We start from the raw sequence: 23,309 nt of genomic DNA on the forward strand, positions 1-23,309 counted from the left end.
ACTAACCTCATCCAACAGTGGATATCTCACAGGAGAACATTGTGAGTTTAAGTTCCTCTTCAATCTCAAATTATCATTGATTCTGTGGTGGAATTAACAGAGGATGAAACAACATCTTACTCTTAATATTTATTTTTTGGAATCAATTGGCAGACTTTTGTTTAGTCTGATTGCATAGCTAGCATTTTAGATATACCGAAAACACACAAATTATATATTTTTTATACTTCTTTGGACAAAATGCAACTTAATTGGGAGTGACACACAATAAATGGGAGTTTCTTCAACTTTGGGCACTTTTAGCACTGTCGACTTCTAGAAGGCAAAGTTTGGTTAAAACTTTTTTCACAGTCTCACTGCTTTATGTTTTTTTCTTTATTTGTCTGCTAACAATGTCCAACAGTGTATGTACATGCATCACAGGAGATTTATGTCATTTTTGTCATTTGTTCCCAGCACAATGTCATTTCCGGCACATCTCAAATTCTGTATTGTGTTGAATAGAATTCTGTGCTGGAAATGACGCTGATGGAAATTACATTTTTAACATTTTTCATATAAAATGTCTGACTCCTTTATCTTGCCAAGGCTAATTTCAGTTTATTCAGTACAATTATGGATCCTAAATACACACAATTAAATAACATTAACACGTTTTGCATAATTTGGCAAAATTACGGCTTGATTGGAAATAAAGCATGCTCTTTACTGACACTTTTGTTGACTTCATTAACAAGTACACTAACTGCTGAAAATTTTTTATTAGGAGCAAAATAGTTTGGTGTGATGGAAATGACACCACAATTGTGGGGAAATGGTCATTTTTGAAAAATGTCGTAGTTTTAAACGTAATAATTTGTATTTTAAAATGATTTATTATCATTATTAAAAGTATTTTTCATAGTTTAGTATTAAAGGTCCGGGTCTGGGACAAGGCTAAAACAGTCAAATCTATACATAAATGCATTTGAGGAAATGACGGCACATCTGAGGGAGAGAGTTGTATATGGTGTAACAATTAGTTTATTATCTTTCACTGTTATTGTTAAGATTATCAGAGTTTTTATGTTTTAATTCATATTTTTATGATGGATTTTCAGATTTTATGATACAAGTCAGAGTCTAGGAAAAGGGTAAAACAATAAAATCAATAGATACAATAGATTTAGTATAAAACAATAAATGAAGGCAAGGTAAAAAAATAAAAATAAAATGACAACAACATAAAAAGTTCTTTCAAGACCTTCATAAAAGATTTTTTCTTTAATTTTATAGAATATAACCCCTGGCAGATTAAAGTGCCTGTAGTTAAAATCACCTGTAGTGCTTTATTTAAAAAAACAAACAAAAAGGGTATTTTTAAAATGATGCTGCAGTTGAACATAATGTTCGAATGGTTTACTGGGTAATGCTGCTTAAATATGCTTGTTTCCTGTGATGCAGGACTTGTTTATTTAACATGTTGAGTTGTGAAGTGTTTTCAGCTCCTGAGTCGCAGTACAATGTGCGTGCAGTGCTTCAGCAGTGCAGACAGAACGCCACCTGCTGGTCACATGACACAGTAACAGGCTTACTGGTATTAAAGGGGAACTCAAACTGATGCCCAGAGCATAATTATTTCATTTTTATTATTACTGTAAATATTTTTAAAAATGTACAGCTGGTTTGATCACATCTCTCAAACCATAATTAATTTGGATACAGCAGCTAACATACAATATGTAACTTGTATGAGTTGGTATGAGTTCCCTGTTTAATACCATCATATCAAGAGAATGTCATTTGGGGTCAGATAACTGTGATGTTCTTGTGTGTGTGTAGGTTCTCTCATTCTCTGATGCTTCAGTCTGGCATGCACCCTACGGGCATCCCACACCCGGCTATAGTGCCCCCTTCTGGCAAACAGGAGCATGACCAGTTTGACAGGAGCATTTATTCGTAAGTTCTTCCCCTAGGAGAGAAAAAAACACAAATGTGATAGCCGTAACATATCAGTTGTTTCTCCTAGACAGCAATGAGATTAAATGGTGAGCAAATTCTTAAGTCTCCTGCTTCACAGATTTTTCTTCTGAGATCAACAATGTCTCAAACTGTTCTCAGATTTGCCAAGAAACAAAAAGCCAGAGAAATCTCCATATTAACTCAAACATTTGTCATCAGATTTTACCAAGACCAAATCATGTAAAGTGATTCCACATTAATTGTATAGCTCTGTACTCGGAATTAGGAACTCTGAAACATGATTATGAGTTCTTTTGTACGTTTTATTTAAATGATCTTCAAACAGTTGTTATTTATATTATGTAGTAAACAGATTTTTTTCATCAGTAAACCTCATCCAGAAGCGAAGAGAGAGAAAGAGCCCAAAAAGCCTGTGATCAAGAAACCTCTGAATGCCTTCATGCTCTATATGAAGGAGATGAGAGCTAAAGTGATTGCTGAGTGTACACTGAAGGAGAGCGCCGCCATAAACCAGATCCTGGGACGACGGGTCAGTCAAGACCACTTGAATATTTCATTTTACACTTCATTTCTTATCTGTGTTGTGCCACGATCCTGCTGCAAGTGGTTCAGAGCGTGATTCATTTAACCGATTAGTATATGTACGCCTGCCCTTTTTGTTTGAAAGAGTAGTTTATTTTTCAATAAATGTTTTACTAAGATTGGTGTTTTTTTCTTTTTTTTTCTTTTTTTTTATTATTATGATCAAAGGAATCAACATCTTGTATAGTATTTGGTTGATTCCATTCTTTCGAAAACCATCATTAAACATTTAACAAAAATTGAATAATGTAAATACAAAATATAAATCGCTCTGTTTTGGACAATACAGTAGGACAATACAGTGTATGCCAAAGGACATAATGGTTGATAATCAAGAAACTTCATTTTTTTTATTTTTTTTATTTTTTTATTCTTTTCTTTTTGTGTTTTGGTTTTCTTTTGTTTTTTTGTTTTGGCAAATTTTCCATACCGTTTTTATGGCCTGTTGTGGTTGAGATGAGCTGGTTTTTGATGTGTGTGTGTGATGTGTAACAGTGGCATGCTCTGACACGTGAGGAACAGGCTAAGTACTATGAACTGGCGCGGAAAGAGCGGCAGCTTCACATGCAGCTTTACCCCAGCTGGTCTGCCCGCGACAACTACGTGAGTGCTTCTCGTTACCATCTCAGTACTGTCTCACCTCTCATTCTATGATTCTTTGCTGGCGAGTGAGGAAAATGAGCTGTATGCTTACACTTACACCAGTAAAACGTTTGGACAAGCTTGACTGAATTTGTTTTTCATGATCTCAATTTTTTTTTTGGTTTTGGTTTATGCTTAAATGCTGGATATGAGTTTTGTTGACAAATTTAAATTGATCCTATGCATAAATTTATTTTCAAAACAAAAAATTTATTTCAAAAGCATTGCTCTAACATGTGCAAAATAGGATAAATAAATAAAGAGTGTGTCCAAAATTTTGAATGGTATCGTACCTGAGCATTAGCTCATGTTTGTGTTCAGTTCAGCTCGTTACGGAGAAATCAAAATTAATGTTGTGACTATGTGTAGTTATGCTAATGAAACTTCTAATAAAAGGGGTAATTAATCATTGCTGTAGAAATGGGTTATATTTGACTGTAATCATTCATTGCAATGTCACATCTATCTTTTGATTGATACAGATTTAAAATAAGTAGATGTGTTCAGGGATGAGAATGATACTTTGATAAATAAGGACTCCTCAAGATTTATTTTCTCTTATTACTTATTGAATTTAGCATTACACATCATGGGGAATCTTTGACACTATTAGGAATACAGAGACCCCAAAAAGTAGACACTTAAGTCACACTTTAAAATGTCATTGTAACAAATCCTTTAGTTCCAGGGAATGAGGAGAAGTGACGGTGTGCTTCATTTCAATAATATAGTTTTTATTTAACAAAAGTCTCGCTTTTCACAAGAACACTTCTTAAAGCACACCACACCCACAGCTTGAAGCTCGGCTCTCTCTCTCGTCTGCTGCCGTCTCTTCCCCTTATATCTCCATGTCATAGCTCACTGGGTATACAAACAGATGTTAGCACAGGTGTAAATCCTTAACCACTCAGCTTTCCCGGACCTCATTCTCCACAAATCGGCGCTCAATCACACCCTCACCGCCCAGATCAGGCCGGGGAACCGTCCGGCCTGCTATCGACCCCCCCCCCCCCCCAATTCTGAGAGAGAAAATCGGCCAAAGCCATCTGCGTCCCCGGCCTGTGGACCACCTCGAATTTAAAGGGCTGAAGTGCCAGATACCAACGAGTGATCTGCGCGTTTGGAGCGGGTTGTGATCCGAACAGAGGGTGAAAGCCCTCCCAAGCAGGTAGTACCGGAGGGTGAGGACTGTCCATTTGGTAGCCAGACACTCTTTCTCTATCGTGCTGTACTTCATCTCTTGCACAGAGAGCTTCCGACTAATGTACAGCATGGGGCGCTCCTCCCCCTCCACTACTTGGGATAATACAGCCCCCAACCCAATGTCCGACGCGTCCCAAAAAAGGGAGAGAGAAGTCGGGGGATTGCAAGAGTGGTCTGCCACAGAGTGCAGCTTTCACTTATGTAAAGGCCTGTTGGCACGGCTCCATCCACTGGACCCCGGGTCTGGTGTTCCCATTTTAGTGAGATCAGTCAGCAGGCTGGTGACATTAGAATATTTAGCTACAAACCTACGATAATAGCCAGCCAGCCCCAGGAACTCTCTCACCTCCTTTTTGGTCTTGGGTCTCAGACAAGCTGTGGTTTTATCAATTTGGGGACACACTTGTCCATGCCCCAAGTGGAAATCCAGATACCATAATTCCACCCGTCCAATTACACACTTCCTCGGATTCGCTGTGAGTCTAGCCCGTCTCAGCGATCTCAGGACGGACCTCAGATGCTGGATATACCACTGCCAATCATTGCTATAAATAATAATATCATCCAGGTAGGCAGCAGCATATGCAGCTTGTGGGTGGAGAATTTTGTCGCCGGGGCCCCAAACAAACCAAACGGAAGGGTAACGAATTGGTGTAAGCCAAACGGAGTGGAAAAGGCGTTTTTTTCTCGGGACATGGGAGTCAAGGGGATCTTCCAATATCCCTTTGTTAAATCCAGTGTCAAATAAAAGCGAGCCGCATCTAACCGAATGAGCAGTTCGTCAATGCGAGGCATTGGGTATGCGTCGAATTTAGACACCGCATTAAATTTTATATAGTCCACACAAACTTCGGTACCAAAACCACCAGGCTGGCCCAGTCACTGTGGGACTCTTCGATCACACCCATATCGAGTATGGCCGTGAGTTCCTCCCGGACCACTTCTTTCTTGTGTTCCAGTAACCGATAGGGGTGGGAATGTACCACCACTCCTGGAGTCGTCTCATTGTGGTGTTCTATGAGGTTCATATGACCGGGTAGAGGTGAAAACACGTCGGAAAACTCTTTTTGCAACCTGGCAACCTCATTGACTTGGGACGGTGAGAGGTATTCACCACAGGGAACTGGGGTGGTTTGATGGGCGGTTTTTTATTCCACCTCCTGACCTAACTCCGCCCTCTCTGTGACGACCGTCCCAAAGCCACGGGTACCACCTCTCTCCACAGTTTTAGGAGATTCAGGTGGCCTCTATCTGTTTGTTTTACCTCATAGTCAACTTCCCCAACTCGCTGTGTGACTTCAGAAGGCCCTTGCCACTTGGCTAACAATTTAGAGCTTGATGTGGGTAATAACAGGAGGACCTTATATCCCTATGAGTATTCCCGTAGCTGAGTGCCCATTATACAGCCAGGACTGCCGTTCCTGGGCCTGGAGAAAATCCTCCTGTGTTGGTTGCCCCAGTATGTGGAATTTTATTCTCAGGTCCAGAATGTATTGAATTTTTTTCTTACTCTCTGAAGATCCCTCCTCCCAATTTTCCATCAGAACATCTAGGATGCCCCGAGGCTTGTGGCCGTAAAGTAATTAAAAGGGTGAAAACCCTGTGGAGGCTTATGGGACCACTCGTACAGCAAATAACAGGGGTTCTAGCCACTTATCCTTTCACGCGTCTTGGTGTACGAACTTCCGAACCATATTTTTAAGGGTCTGATTAAATTGCTCGACCAGGCCATCCATCTGAAGATGGTAAACACTGGTATGGATCAACTTAATCCCCACTAGTTCATAAAGTTTGCGTAGTGAATGTGACATAAACGAGGTGCCCTGATCAGTTAGGATCCCTTTCGGGATACCAACTCGGGAGATCATTTTAAAGAGTCCCTCTGCAACACTGCATGCTGAAATGTTGCACAGGAGCACTGCTTCAGGGTATCGCATTACATAATCCACCAAGACTAATACAAAGCGATGCCCCCATGCCGTACGTTCTAATGGCCTGACGAGGTCCATGCCAGTTCTTTCAAAGGGGACCTCGATCAATGGAAGAGGGCACAATGGCGCTTTTGGTGTGCCGGTGGATTCACCAACTGACATTCACAACATGCAGCACACCACCTGCGTACATCCCCATGAATGCCTGGCCAATAAAAACAGGCCATGAGACTGTTCAGTGTCTTATCTTGCCCTAAATGTCCCACCATCAGATTATAATGGCTTTTCGGTATTAACAACTGGGTTGTATCTGCTTTTGATTGAGTGTCCAGCATCACTCGATACAACCTATCTTTAAAAATTGAAAATTGAAACTGGAAAGGCGTGCCTGAGAGACTCGTCTCTTGTCTACTCCAGCGGAGCCCTCACTTCCCTCTGGGTTTCCCTGATGTGGAGCTGAAGTCGACGGCCCAGGCAAGACAAATCCCACACCAGATTATCTATAGCATGACCCATCTGCACACATTCCCCTTAATAATGTCTGAAATGCTGGTCAATTCGTACCCAAAATCAGTGGATGGGTGAGGCGGGGACTAACCACAGCCTCTATTTGGGCATTGATCCTGAATGTGTCCCGGTTCACCGCAGTGTCAGCACAACGTCCCAGACTTTACCTCCACACCTGCAGCCCTGAATTTACCAACCTGGCGAAGAGGGGGAACAGAAACATAGGGGTTCGGAGCAATAGAAACCCCCTGGGTCCGGGGAGCTGGCTTCAGGAAAATGACCCCCCCATCGCCAGGGGGTAGGGACAGGAACAGTATGGGATGGGGAAGGGGAAGAGAGAGAGAGAAAAGGATTCGCCGTCTCCCAGATACGCCAAGTGATCCTCTGCCAGCTGGATGGCCTCTTCCAGTGACACCGGACGGTGGCACTAGACCCACTCCGCCATTTCCTTCAGCAGCTGGTCGACGAACTGCTCCAGCACCACCAGGTTGACGGTCCTCAGCCAGCAACCACCTCCGACAGGCATCACAGTGCTGTTGGGCAAAGGCAAACGGGTGGCCAAACTCACCGTATGTCAGCGCCAGGAAGCGCTGACGGTGCTGTTCGGGTTTACAGCCAACCCATTGCAGGATGGTTCATTTCAGGTCCGCGTACTCCAGCAGACTCGCGACAGGTAGCTGTTTGCCACAGGCTGAGCCTCCCCCAACAATAGCGGCAACAGACGGACTGCCCACTGCGCACGGGACCACCCCTTCCCCTCCGCGGCATGCTCGAAAAGTTCTATGAAGGCTTCGGGGTCGTCCTGTGGTCCCATTTTCGTCAGCGTGATCTGAGGCACAGCAGGCGTGTTTGGGGTTGCTGCTGGAGTACCCCCCTGTGGCAGCAAGCTCCAGATCACCTGTCGGTCCTCCGCCTGGGCTTGCATCAGGGCCTGGAACCATTGTTCCTGTTCCGACTGCAGCTCCAGGAGGGCCTGATTTTTCATCTGGTGGATGCCAGCAAGGGTTTTGACTATTTTGGCCAGTGGCAAGGACTCCATGACCGTGATCTTCCTCGTTCCCGGGTTTCAGCACCACTGTAACAAATCCCTTAGTTCCAGGGAATGAGGAAACGGGAGACGACGTGCTTCGTTTCAATAATACTGTCTTTATTTAACAGAAGTCTCACTTTTCAGAAGAACACTTCCTTAAGCACACACACCCACAGCTTGAAGCTCGTCTGCTGCTGTCTCCTCCCCTTATATTTCCGTGTCACAGCTCACTGGGAATACAAACAGGTGTTAGCACAGGTGTAAATCCTTAGCCACTCAGCTTTCCCGGACCTCATTCTCCACAAATCGGTGCTCGATCACACCCCCGCCTCCACAGTCAATTACTGTACATAACAAAATATCAAATCAAGTGTTTTTTATTTTTATTGCACAATCACACTTTTCAAGCAAACCATTTCACAAAAGTATTTAGAATGATAAAACAATGAATATAGTGCTCAAAATAAAAAGACAAAATGTATTGTGACACTTTGTGGTTGTCAAACGTTAATTGAACTTCACCTGTGGTTACTCTGCTAGGACACCCGTGCGAACTTGAGGGGAACTGAAATCACCTCCTTGACACCAGTTGATGGCTCAGAAAAAGTTAGTTCTGAGAAAAATTCTAGCAGCATTTGTTTGCAGATGGCACTTGCTTTGATATTTTGTTATCTAATGCAATCAAATTTATGTATGGGATAATGTAGTCAGATGGTCATTATTGCAATAGGATCTTGTCTTGTATTTTTGCAAAATGACCATTTGATTGTACATTATCTCGCTTATTACACGGCTACTTACCAGATTAATAAATAAACGGACATAAAGTATTGATTTGAGAAAAAATTATTTTATTAAGAGAGAAAGGGAGTGTGTGATCCAAGAGACTTGAAACTAGCAGACCTATGACCGTTGCCTGGGACAATGGTCAGCTATACAATTTAGCACTTATTTGACAACAAAATACCGCCATTGACCAATCAGAATAAAGTATTCCAGAAAGCCGTGTAATAATAAAGTATGTGTTTATTTACAACAACAGAAGTAGTTCAAATACTTCACTGTTGAAGTGCAAGTGATATTATACAAATTGGTGTGGCTTAAGTGTGAAAATAATTCTCTCATTTTGCTTTTATAGAGAATGACAGCAATAGCATGTGAACAGAAATATCAGCTACATTTAGAATCATCACCTACATGCAAACAGGAAACACGGCACAACCCACGCAAAGATATTAACTGCAACACTGTGCGGATGTCTCTATACGCACACTACTCTCTCACACACACACAAACACTTACACAGCCTGTATTTGGGAAAGCAGGGGGTGGAAGAAACCAAAAACGTCAGCAAAGATCAGGCATGCCACCACAAACATTGAGGAGCGTGTATTAAATCAAATATATTATTATTATTAATATTAATATTATTGGTGTTTACATAGTCAAGCATCATGATTATTTTCGGCTGTACAATAGTTACAAAAAAACATGATTATTCCCCTTGATATCATTGTGATGAAAATGTTTTTTTTGTGGGGCATCTGACTCATATGTATGCAGAGTGTGTGTGGTGGTCAGTGTTGTTAACATCACTCTCTGATCTCTCATAACTGCAGGGCAAGAAGAAGAGAAGGAAACGAGATAAGCAGCAAGACTCCAGCACAGGTACATACACGTTTTTATATGCGAATGCACAAATGCACTGTATTAACAGTTCAAATGCTTTCGTAATCACTAAAGAGCATATTGGACTTCAGAACATATTGGAATTCAGTACAAATGGCAGGCATATCAAACATTTGCCCATCAAACTTTCTTCATTCAGTCTTCATTCTGGTAGGCAACACCAGAATGAAAATGTTCTTTTGAACACATGAAAACACGGAATCAACTTTTATCAGTATATGCCCCTCCCTCCCTCCCGTCACCCAACATACATCCCAGTGGTCAGACAGTGAATAGCAACAGACACATATAAACGGAGAGTTCAAAGAAAATACTTGATGACATAAAAAATTTACCAACAAAAAAGAAAAAGAAAAAGGTTCCACATATTAATTAATTAATGATATATATATTTAATCTAAACTGTCCCTCTCCACTGCTCCTCCTTGGCAACCCTCTAGGAAGGCCAAATAAGTGCCCCAACTTTTGCCATTAGCACCCAATCTGCCCAGCCGTCTATACCACATCTTTTCAAAAGCCGCCACTCTGCCCAACTCGGTGCACCACTCATGAAATGAGGGACTTCTTCATTTTATTCTTAAACATTAAGCTGCTCATCCGAAACAAGCTGCTGTTGGAAATTTAGCCATATTTGCAGGCTAACCTGAACAGATACTCTATAATCAAAATGATAGTATAGATACAGTAAGACTAACAAACGTCTTGGCAAAAGAATTGTTTATTCTGACAATTATTAATAATAATTGAAACTATTTATTGAATCATGGTGTCTTTTATCATATTGCTGTTGCAGCCATTTTATAAATGTCACACTTGATGTGATTTGATCTTGATGTGATTTTTGTGACCATTAATTACACAGTTTTTTTGGACCATGTATGCCTGTTTATTTCCTAATAGGCAGAATTTTGTTTGTCTTTTTTTTACTTAAAGATGTAACATTTCTCTTTCAAAAACAAACAAACAAATAATTAAAAAAGAAACTAAAATTAACATAGCCATCAAAAGATTTTATTTTTGCTGTATAGTACCAGAATCAATGATTGTTTAATATATTGAGCAAATTAGAGCATTCTTCCACCATGGGCCATAAAATGAAAATGTTTTAATATAGTGAAATAAACTAAATAGATATTTCTCTATGTGCCACTGTAAATATTATTACATTTTTATTATATTTAGTAATGATTATTAATACTGTGAAAAGTGATGTGTTTGTAGAACATAAAGATATTACATTTGCATTGCTTTTTAAAGTTGAATTAAACTACTTAATTTTAAGGAAATTAACTTAAAATGTCCTCTTGCCATGACCATGTTAGCTGTTCATGTTACAGATTAATTTGACATATTTAAATTAAGTACCTTTAAAAAGATTTCTTAAACTCTGTCAACTTAGTCCTGTGACAAATGTTTCCTTTATTTACAGGATTATTAAACTGTTCAATATTCTGAGAATCTCATGTACATTTCTATAAAAATAGAAACTATGTTAATAAAACTATGCAAATGGAAAAACAATGCAACCATATTATCCATGCCCAAGTGCATGCTGGGAAGAGGTTGAATGGGACTGAACCACATAAACGTTTTGTCTAGGCCAATTTGAACTCAAATAAATGCGTTATTCCAAATCCCTGTTGCGCTTGTTGGTTCTACTTAAAAAGAATCTAAGTATGTTGTAATAAAAAAGCTACATTGAGTTGCCGAAACACTACAATAATCAAGTAAATCTTTCAGTGTGTTTTCTGCATTGTTTGCTTGATTTAAGAACATTTTTTTACAGTGTAATGTTTCTGGAAATACCCCATTTATTATGCAGATGATTATATAAAAAACATGTTTCATGTTATATTGACGAATCAAATGTATTATAAAAATAAAAAAAAAGAATTTCTTTGAATTTCATTCAGTTTTAATTCTACTTACTTAAATTCAAAATCGAATTGCAATTCTAAATCCTTTTTGCTACCACAATTCGATTTCAATCCATATTCAGGAGTTGAACTGAAATTCTGAACAGTTCTGAATGGTGCACAGCCCTGGTCTCCAGCGGCTTGTTACTTTATTCTAGATCAGGGGTTTTCAATCTTTTTGATGCCAAGAACCTCCAAATGTGACAATCACCTTGCGAGGGACCCACTTTAAATATATAAAGGACACTATATATTTTTGTGTGTAAAGACCAGAGAAAAATTCAGTGAAATTTTAAGTGTGAAATTATAAAGACAATTTAAATAATCTGCTTTTATATTGTTATTGTGCCATATCTGTAGGGATGCACTGATGTGTATGCCAAATAGTAACCAAATTAAAACCAGCAGCCATAACCATTGATGTAAACTGCTTATATCAACCATCGTTTATTCATATCTGCTTTTTCATGCTTAAGATCGTATAAGCATGAAACCGCTGATATGAAAAACACTATGGTTTATTTATATATATATATATATATATATATATATATATATATATATATATATATATGAAGGAACTATGAAATATACATTCAAGATAAAAAAAAGATTAATAAATATATTTTTCTTTTTTTTAAATCTTTTTTTTGTTGTTGTTTGTATTTATCTTTTATTATGACTCTCTTAAATTTTGGACTGTCATGTGTTCAAAAGATCCAATCCAATTTCTTCCACCAATTGAAATTATTTATTGCTAGAACAATAAAATTGCTTTTTTTTTTTTTTTTTTTTTTACCACTTTTTAAATTTTTAAAGCATAATTCCTGAGCAAAACAGTGAGCTCCTGACAAAATAAGGTAAGTGGAAAAATAGTGGTATTTGTTCAAATTGGTATCAAATCGGCCACAAATGTTCATTTCGGTGCATCCCTAGTTATCTCAAAAACATTTATCCTACAGTTTTGTACATACCCAATAACTGAGTGATGTTAAATATATAAACTTGAAGAGAAACATTTAGACTCGTCTATGGCAGCATTGAACAATCTTCATCCTTTTGTTCACAAATCTAAGTGTTTTGCACAAAAGGTGACACACAGGTTTAAATGGCAATTAAAGGTTAATTTCCCACACCTGTGTCTTTTTAAATTGCAATTAGTGTCTGTGTATAAATAGTCAATGAGTTTGTTAGCTCTCATGTGGATGCACTGAGCAGGCTAGATACTGAGCCATGAGGAGCAGAAAAGAACTGTAAAAAGACCTGCGTAACAAGGTAATGGAACTTTATAAAGATGGAAAAGGATATAAAAAGATGTCCAAAGCCTTGAAAATGCCAGTCAGTACTGTTCAATCACTTATTAAGAAGTGGAAAATTTGGGGATCTCTTGATACCAAGCCAAGGTCAGGTAGACCAAGAAAGATTTCAGCCACAACTGCCAGAAGAATTGTTCGGGATACAAAGAAAAACCCACAGGTAACCTCAGGAGAAATACAGGCTGCTCTGGAAAAAGACGGTGTGGTTGTTTCAAGGAGCACAATACGATGATACTTGAACAAAAATGAGCTGCATGTTCAAGTTGCCAGAAAGAAGCCTTTACTGCGCCAATGCCACAAAAAATCCTGATTACGATATGCCCGACAACACCTTGATACGCCTCACAGCTTCTGGCACACTGTAATTTGGAGTGACGAGACCAAAATAGAGCTTTATGGTCACAACCATAAGTGTTATGTTTGGAGAGGGGTCAACAAGTATTGTGCTCCTTGAAACAACCACACCATCTTTTTCCAGAGCAGCCTATATTTCTCCTGAGGTTATCTGTGGGATTTTCTTTGTATCCCGAACAATTCTTCTGGCAGTTGTGGCTGAAATCTTTCTTGGTCTACCTGACCTTGGCTTGGTAAAAAGCCACAGGTGTGGGAAATTAAACTTTAACTGCCATTTTAAACCTGTGTGTGTCACCTTGTGTGTCTGTAACAAGGCCAAACATTCAAGGGTGTGTAAACTTTTGATCAGGGCTATTTGGGTGATTTCTGTTATCATTATGATTTAAAAAGGAGCCAAACAACTAACATATATACAGGTGCATCTCAATAAATTAGAATGTCGTGGAAAAGTTCATTTATTTCAGTAATTCAACTCAAATTGTGAAACTCGTGTATTAAATAAATTCAATGCACACAGACTGAAGTAGTTTAAGTCTTTGGTTCTTTTAATTGTGATGATTTTGGCTCACATTTAACAAAAACCCACCAATTCACTATCTCAAAAAATTAGAATATGGTGACATGCCATTCAGCTAATCAACTCAAAACACCTGCAAAGGTTTCCTGAGCCTTCAAAATGGTCTGTCAGTTTGGTTCACTAGGCTACACAATCATGGGGAAGACTGCTGATCTGACAGTTGTCCAGAAGACAATCATTGACACCCTTCACAAGGAGGGTAAGCCACAAACATTCATTGCCAAAGAAGCTGGCTGTTCACAGAGTGCTGTATCCAAGCATGTTAACAGAAAGTTGAGTGGAAGGAAAAAGTGTGGAAGAAAAAGATGCACAACCAACCGAGAGAACCGCAGCCTTATGATTGTCCAGCAAAATCGATTCGAGAATTTGGGTGAACTTCACAAGGAATGGACTGAGGCTGGGGTCAAGGCATCAAGAGCCACCACACACAGACATGTCAAGGAATTTGGCTACAGTTGTCGTATTCCTCTTGTTAAGCCACTCCTGAACCACTGACAACGTCAGAGGCGTCTTACCTGGGCTAAGGAGAAGAAGAACTGGACTGTTGCCCAGTGGTCCAAAGTCCTTTTTTCAGATGAGAGCAAGTTTTGTATTTCATTTGGAAACCAAGGTCCTAGAGTCTGGAGGAAGGGTGGAGAAGCTCATAGCCCAAGTTGCTTGAAGTCCAGTGTTAAGTTTCTACAGTCTGTGATGATTTGGGGTGCAATGTCATCTGCTGGTGTTGGTCCATTGTGTTTTTTGAAAACCAAAGTCACTGCACCCGTTTACCAAGACATTTTGGAGCACTTCATGCTTCCTTCTGCTGACCAGCTTTTTAAAGATGCTGATTTCATTTTCCAGCAGGATTTGGCACCTGCCCACACTGCCAAAAGCACCAAAAGTTGGTTAAATGACCATGGTGTTGGTGTGCTTGACTGGCCAGCAAACTCACCAGACCTGAACCCCATAGAGAATCTATGGGGTATTGTCAAGAGGAAGATGAGAAACAAGAGACCAAAAAATGCAGATGAGCTGAAGGCCACTGTCAAAGAAACCTGGGCTTCCATACCACCACAGCAGTGCCACAAACTGATCACCTCCATGCCACGCCGAATTGAGGCAGTAATTAAAGCAAAAGGAGCCCCTACCAAGTATTGAGTACATATACAGTAAATGAACATACTTTCCAGAAGGCCAACAATTCACTAAAAATGTTTTTTTATTGGTCTTTATGATGTATTCTAATTTTTTGAGATAGTGAATTGGTGGGTTTTTGTTAAATGTGAGCCAAAATCATCACAATTAAAAGAACCAAAGACTTAAACTACTTCAGTCTGTGTGCACTGAATTTATTTAATACACGAGTTTCACAATTTGAGTTGAATTACTGAAATAAATGAACTTTTCCACGACATTCTAATTTATTGAGATGCACCTGTATATATATATATATATATATATATATAATTTACTTTTTACATTTCAATTATGAACCCTTTTCTTTCTCTGAAATGTTCCACAGACCCCCTAGCACCCCCTCACTTCCCCCTGGGTTTGACCCCAGTTTGAAAACCCCTGTTATAGATAACGATATTGATTATTGACTCAGTAGTGACATAACATAAAGAATCATAAGAGATCATAAGAAATTCTGAATTTAATATACATTCAGGGCATATTTCCAGCACTCATTTGATACCCAGAATCACTAGTATTGTCTCTACAGAGCTTGTATTCTTGTTTCTTGTACAAGAATGAATCCAACTATAAACCTCCATTACAGATTGACAGGGCAATTGCAGATATAGGTCATATGGCATTGACAGCCTCAATCATTTAGATCCCCTACAAAAAGTACTGTGGCAGGACCACGAGGTACCAAGAGGTATTGCAAATAGAACTACTTGCTGTGTTTGAAAATACATACTATCATAATATGTAGTAACACGTTACCTCACAAAATGCCATGGTACTACATATTATGATATCATATCATGTATTTTCAAACACAGCAAGTAGTTCTATTTGCAATGAAAACTCTTCTGTGTATATATGTTGATATGGAGGTGTGTTTTGAACTGGATGTTTCTAAAAGTAAGACTTCTCGTGAACTCGATGACTGCACAAGAACATACTGATATTAATCAGAATTTGGTCATATTCCAAATATCATGTAAACTATTTAATCTGTTTGCCTTAACCGAATCAAGCCAATATTCTGGTTTCTAGAAATCTGAGAAAGAGCAGGCAAATGACTGTATTATTCTTGTCATCAGGATGAAAATGCGTATGTCTTAGTTTATTTGGAATATTCTGATTACATTTATACTGGAATATTCCAATAGCTGTGAAGCAAGTCTTTTTTGGAATAATTTGGACCTTAATCGGATGATGATGTGCATGGAAATACGATCACTGTCTAATATACAATCGTTTATTACCTCTGATTGTCTTGAATTTGATTGCTTTTCTTTTTCACCTCGTCTGTCGATGGCTAACCTCTCTGCTTTTGCTGTCTTTTCTTGGCTTGCTCATCTATCTCCGGTCCTGTCTCTTTCTTTCCCTGTATGCACGCATGCTGCCTATCGCTCAGACCTCGGCTCGCCAAAGAAATGCCGCGCTCGCTTTGGCCTCAACCAACAAACGGACTGGTGTGGTCCCTGCAGGTGTGTACTTCCTCTGTCCGTGCCGCCCATGCTCTGCATGAATCTATCACTAACACAAGTGCTTACAAAACCACTACACTTTAAACATATGCACTCTAAAATGCCTTTACCACATTTCACTTGATTTTCAATGGAGAATCTCTGTTCATACTGTTTTGAAGTCTTGCTGCAGACGTCTTGATCTAAGTCCTGCCGATCTGATGACCTTTACAGGAACAGTTCACCCATTTCATTCCAAACCCAAATAAGAAATGTTGCAGAAAGTTCACGCTGATCTTTTCAATACAATGAAATTGAATGGGGACTGATGCAGCCAAGCCCAGAAAAAAACAAAACAGCAACAGGGGCCCGTTGCACCATGCATAAGTTACAACTTAAATTAGTTAGAGCATAAACAGGCACTGTTACAATTTATGCAATACTAAAAATTTCAGTGTAAATTAAGCACTGGCTTATTTACGAACTAACTAGTCAGGGGTATAACTAGAGGGAGGGCAGGGTAGGCAGCCACCCTTGAGCCCGGGGTGAGAGGAAGCCCGCTACGGCCGAGCAAAAAAAACATAAAAATTACCGCAGGCTCGAGAGGTGAGGAAAAATGACCAAGGCCCCTGACAGTTTCTTTGTACTGGGGCCCACAAGATCCAAGTTACGCCACTGTAACTAGTAGTTACCAAGCACTTAGTTTGAACTTTACGGTCTTACGCACATCTGGTGCAATCCTGCCCAGAAAAATAGTCCATAAGACTTGTGCAGTATATTCCAAGTCATTTGATAGCTTTTTGTGAGGAACAGACCAAAATTTAAGCCTTGTCAAGATGACGATACAGTTTAGTTGTCAATGACGTCAAATCTCATTGGTTCTCATGTGTTTCGTAATCATCATTGGCATCAAAGCTGGCATGGCATATCTCGATGTGCCATATTTGAATATATGCAATTGAGATTGGAGAGCTACAGCAGAGGGTACAATTTCTCTGTGAACAACAACTTCTTCCAATTTTGGTCTGTTCTCCAAACTATCATATGAGCTATGACTTCAGAAGGCTTGGAACATAGCGCATGAGTCAAATGGACTACTTTTATTGTTCTCTTGATGGTGCCTTTTTGTCCTTTTTGGAGCTTGACAGTGTCAATCCCCATTCACTTTTATTAAAAGAGCAGCATGAACATTCGGGTAGACAACAACAGAATTTTACATTTTTGGTGAACTGTTCCTTAAACATCAGTTACGTAAGAGATGGGACACCTTTGTGCATCATCATGTTATGGAAACATCCCAAACACATTGCTATCACTCACACGCAGGAAGAACAAAGTGAACTGACTGTGGTTTCAAGAGCTTTAGCAATCCCTCTTGTAGTTGAAGTGTACCTAAAGCACTGCTAACTGATGCCAATCACACCCACACATCTGTCTATCTCTGCCTCTCTCGCGCACGTTGCGGTCAGCTCAAGCTGCGCTTGATCGCAAACCCTGACATTTTCAAGCAGCACCGTTTGCCAGGCCCACCCATTCTGCGGTGTCGTTCCTCTCTGACTTTGATGTGGGCGAGAGAGTATGTGTTACTTTGATTTGTGTGTGTGACGTGACGGTGGAGGATCAGAGAGGCTGTGTCTTCATTTCCATACTCTCCTGACTTGCACTAGGGTGCCACTGTGGTTTGGTAGCAGTGCGGTTTCAAGACAATATGCCCTACATGCACTTACACTTTTGAACTTAACACATAAATAGGTACACATAACCATCACTTAAACCACAGGTTAATAAGGAACAACATTAAGGTGTTCTTGGATCATATTTAAAGATCACACCATATATAGGTATCAGAAAGGGATAAAACATTTTTTTATTTTTTTATTTTTTTAATATTATTTCATATGAAAAGTTTAAAGCTGAACTTTCAAGAAATCATAATTTTCCACCACAGGCTCAAAGTACCTGGGCCGTAACCACCATAGACATTGGAGGTCCACCATAGGGTTATCCATAATATGGGGTTACAGATTTGCAAAGTTAACAATAGTCATTTATCATTATTAACCCCTTAGCATAATTATTAATATACTTATAATTGGAATCAATGACATCATATTCTGGTAGTATAACTCAGTTTTGGTGTGCCTTAACATTTAAAACATTTCTGTAAAAATGTAAAATCTTTACACACAAAAATATATTTATATAGCCACAAGTGGCAACTATCGGGGTCTAAGCACATTGACGAGAAGATGACCAAAACAATTTGGTGTCAAATTGTAACTGTTTTGATCACAGTTGCACAATTAGGATTTTTTTTTCTTAAGTTATAGCGCCCCCTAGCTTAAGAAATTTGGCTCGTCCTGTTGTCCATGTGTTTTATTTTGGATATTGTGCTCACAGGATATTAGTCAGTTGTCAATTAGTCATTATGGGACACCCAAACTTTTGCAGGAGCATTTAACAGTACTGAAGTTATTAGCAAAAATATTAATTATCTTATTATAGGGCCACCTTGTGGCAGATTATCACAAAATCTGGTATACAACCTAATTTTGGCAACCTCTAAGTCGATGCCAAATTATATAATGATCGGCCATTCATAACTTATTAGCTGTTGAAATTTTATTGGCTACTGGTGGCCATTTTTGTTGAGTTTATATTTTAAGTATATGTTAGCACTTGAACCAAAAAAGATGGAACGGTTGCAGAGTTGTTTTAGTTGTAGGTCCCCTATGGGCACGATGTGTGTTGTGAAAAGTGCTATACGAATAAAAATGACTTGAAGAAGAAGAAAGTCATTACAAATACAATAGGGTTCCAGCACTTTTGGTGCTTTGACACCTCATAAAATACTGATAAACATTGTTAGAGGAACTTATCTCTGTTTTAAATGTCACCGAGGGGGAAATGTTTCAGCATAACAGGGCTGAACAGAGTTCAGGGACAAAGAAAAAATCAACATTTTCTCAGAAAATATATAAAGCATATTAGAAAAAAAAATCATAGTGAAAACATGAGATTCAAATTCATATTGCATTTTTGATTTTCACTTTTTGCAAATACTTTCTAGAAAAGAAAGTATTTGCTGTATTTCTGCATGGCTGCCAAAAACAGTCAAATCAACCCTGCTTTCATTAACTTCATATTGTTGTTATTCTATCATAACTGATCGGGACATACGGGTGAACGGCACAAATTCTGTTAAAAACATGTCTGGGTGATATTTCACCCTAAAAGAAACTTTTGAAAATATAAGAAATCATATTTTGCTTCATGAAGTCTATTTTATGACAATTATGATTTTTATTATTGTACCATTATTTTCATGACAATTAAGTCACCTTAATGCAAATAATTAATTATATAGTATTTAAATTATAAAGTGCTATTTATACTGTACATCATGGTAGTATTTGTTGTACTGACTTTAATTTTTGCTCATTTAAAAAAGAATTACAATAGAACAGTTATTGTTTTTTATTGCAATAAAGTAAAAGAAAGAAAGAAAGAAAAGTGTGTTTCAGAATTGAGAATCTAATTAAAATCACCACTAAAAATGGGAATTACAAAAATAAATAAATAAATAAATGAAATAAAATAAAAAGAAATAAGTAAAATGCCTCAGAGGACAGGTAGGGAATTTATACATCCCTTAAAAATAACCATGTTTTACTGTAGTAACCATAGTTGAACTGTGGTATTTGTAATAAAATCATAGTAACCACAAAATGTACCATGGTTTTACTACAGAAAACATATATTAACCATGATATTTGTGGTTGTAATCATACAGGAAAACCAAAACTATGGTCATAAAAATCATGATTAGTTTTAAGATAGTTAATTTGTAGTACATGTATCATGATTTTTAAAACCATATTCTTACCACAAAAATGGTTGCATGGTTACTGCAGGTTTACTATCGTGAAACCATGGTACATATTCACGAGGGCATGTTTTTTGGTGGAAACTATGCTTTTGAAAACCATTCTTGTTAACCATACTTGTTGTTTACTATGAATATCATGGTTAAAATATGGTTACAAAATTCAGTTGTTTTTTTTTTTACCACAAGTACTAAAGTTCAACTATAGTCACTGTAGTACAACCATGGTTAATTTCCGTAAGATATTGCTGAAGATATTGATAAAGGTATTTTGAAGGAACACCCAACTATTTCAGAAAATAAAGCGGCTCTGTACACATTCTGGTAATGATAATTTAGGGTGTAAATACGCTTAATTGTCATGAAAATAATAAATAGGCTTTTCTTCCTATTTTTTTCGTGAGATTCACCCATAAAGTATCCACGTTTCCTTTTGTGTCATTGTTGTGAACAGTGCAGAGTTCATGTTTGTGACGTTTCACATTCACGCTTTATTCACAGATAACTCTCTTGACTGTTCCTAGGAGGAAAAAGAAGTGCATTCGCTACCTTCAAAGAGGACACTGCGCCAGCCCCCATTCTTCCGATGGAAGTGCTATAGACTCCCCTATCACCTGCCAAACCCCGCCTCTCCCACACGCTGCTCCTTCTCTTCCCCCGACTCCCCCATCAGCAGCCCCCGCCCACACAGCAGCAATCGCCCCGCCCACCCACCCAGACTGTCACTCGACTTCAGCCGAGTTAAAACAGAGAACACGATACACCAGTCACAATAACCGATCAGATCACATCAGGAGCCTTCAATCTGAAGACTCATTTCCTGCGTACAGTCCACATAAATTCCTAAAGTTCTCCACGCTTCAGTATCCTCAGATGGGGCTTCTTCTCACCTTTCACAAAGTAATGGCACTAGAGATTTCCTAAAGGGGGAATTTCATGAAGAAATGTGCAGGTCATATTTCAGTATGTTTTGCATAAAGAAAATGAAGCCTATTTTAAAGACCCCTAAGAATTTTGTATTTATTTGTATTTTTTTGGCAATATTTAAATTGTATTTATACATCATGGTAGTACTTGTATTTCTGCCTTTAATTTATGATGATTTACTAAAACAATCACTATATTACAGTAATTAGAATCACCATAGTGTATAGCAATTACAAAATAATAATAATAATAATAATAATAATAATAATAATAATAATAATTGTTTGACATGCAATTAATGGCATAATGCAAACATATTCATGGAATTTTTCTTAATGTAATATATATGTATATATATTGATTTTGTTGTAAAATATGACCCGCACATGTTCTTTGTGAGATTCACCCAATAGATTCTGTTGGTGATTGTTGGTAAGGTGTAGCTTACATACTTCCAGGTTCTCATTAGGAATATGAGGATCATTCATCATTAAATTCCACGTCTTTTTTTTATCACTGAAAACAGTGCCAGTTCTCACAATCACCCTTTTACAATCAAATGAATAAGTGTTGTAAAGCTTTGTTTTTTATAGATATGAAAGTCCATAAATAACTCAACTTTTATATGTTTTTATGTAAAAGAAAAAAAAAAACAAGAAAAAAAAAAAAACATTTTTGTTCATTCACATGCCATTTTTATTGTTTTTCATGTGTAGATTTTATGTAGGGTGCTGTGCCTGTCATTCATCCAAACAGCTGTATAAAGTGAAGTATGTGCATGTATTTTGTTTGTTTCAGAAACTGCTCTATTCGTTATCTAGCAGCCATTCAGTATTCACTCAGGTCTGTTCTGAGGCTTCAATCATTTCTGCGTCAGAAAACAGCCTGTGAAGTCAAACTTCCAGCAGACGGAGCTGTTTCATCAACAGTATTCACAAATATCAATCTCCTGCCCTTTTCATATGTCTTTTTGCTTTTGATGTAACAATACTCCTTTAGATTTATTAAAGTATTTTTAAAATCTGTTTAAAGTATACAAAGTTCTTTCAGGGGTGTTGTAGTCTTTTCTTGAACAGCACAACTGAGTGTCTGAGGCTACTGTAGGTTTGGAATAACAAACTACCGTACACTGCTTTACTTTCTGTATGGCTGAAATACCAGCATGGCCTACTAAATTTGACTAGATGTGCAGTGTATATCAGGGCACACTGCACAGTCATGTTGTGAATCTACAGCATGAAACGCCCAGTGCTTTGACTCGTGTGGTCAGTTTCCTGAATCAAAATGAGCCGGTTCTTTTTAGTGAATCACTACCATTGTAGTGCGGTTCCTGAACTAATTACTCTCATGAGCTGGCTCTTCTTAGTGAATCAAAAACACACACAAAACTGATGCACAAGGAACGGCATTCGTCAAGTCCAACTCGATATAAGAACTGTGCTATGAAATGTTGTGAGACTTCAGTCAGGCAGTGCAGTTACGGACTGGTTATTCATATGAAATCTTTTGTTTGTTTTTTTTAAATCGCTGGAATTTTATAAAAGAATAAATGTTTTAGAATTTCTGTTTAATGTATTAGGATGTATTAGTATCAATTATTGAATTCTAAATACGCCTTTTACAAGAAATGTGTTACATTTATTTCTGATTTGTTACAAATGTTCTGTTAAAATCTGAAACGATCTCATCATTTGGCAACAGACTTCTGTGGAATTATTTGGAAATTTTTTATTTCCAAATAATTCTACCTCAAAAGTACTAAAATAATCATTAATAGAACCTTTAAGGAACCAGAATCGTTAAGAGGAATTGGAACCGGAGTCATTACATTCTTTACGATTTCCATCCCACTGTGCACACTTTACCACTTTACCGTCCATTTCCAGTGTGATGGTTGAACCACCACTATCCTTACAGACATATTTTTTTAACAATTCCTTCTTGGGGGTCTGGGTAGCTCAGTGAGTATTGATGCTGACTACCACCCCTGGAGTCACGAGTTCAAATCCAGGGTGTGCTGAGTGACTCCAGCCAGCTCCTCGTGGTCGTGATTAGTGGTTCTCGCTCTCAATGAGGTGTGTGGTAAGTTGTGTGTGGATCGTGGAGAATAGCATGAGCCTCCACATGCTGTGAGTCTCCGCGGTGTCATGCACAACGAGCCAC

General features: G+C 38.4%; 1 protein-coding gene across 6 annotated transcripts in view; it reads left to right on the plus strand.

The window, feature by feature from the left end:
- tcf7 (transcription factor 7) overlaps positions 1–22,136 on the plus strand; it is a 90,396-nt gene extending 68,260 nt beyond the window's left edge. For 2 of the 6 annotated variants that reach the window (XM_051680621.1, XM_051680624.1), the window contains 6 exons: positions 1,822–1,938; positions 2,329–2,491; positions 3,040–3,147; positions 8,398–8,463; positions 9,477–9,525; positions 20,744–22,136. In XM_051680621.1, the coding sequence (XP_051536581.1) occupies positions 1,822–1,938; positions 2,329–2,491; positions 3,040–3,147; positions 8,398–8,463; positions 9,477–9,525; positions 20,744–20,820 (580 nt within the window). In that variant the 3' untranslated portion in view covers positions 20,821–22,136. Of the gene's footprint in view, positions 1–1,821; positions 1,939–2,328; positions 2,492–3,039; positions 3,148–8,397; positions 8,464–9,476; positions 9,526–20,720 lie in introns of all 6 variants that reach the window. The other 4 variants (XM_051680623.1, XM_051680626.1, XM_051680622.1 and 1 more) reach the window with 3 other exon arrangements.
- The last annotated feature ends 1,173 nt before the right edge of the window (positions 22,137–23,309 follow it).

The sequence above is a fragment of the Myxocyprinus asiaticus genome, chromosome 40 (assembly GCF_019703515.2).
Source record: "Myxocyprinus asiaticus isolate MX2 ecotype Aquarium Trade chromosome 40, UBuf_Myxa_2, whole genome shotgun sequence".
Lineage (NCBI taxonomy): Eukaryota > Metazoa > Chordata > Actinopteri > Cypriniformes > Catostomidae > Myxocyprinus > Myxocyprinus asiaticus.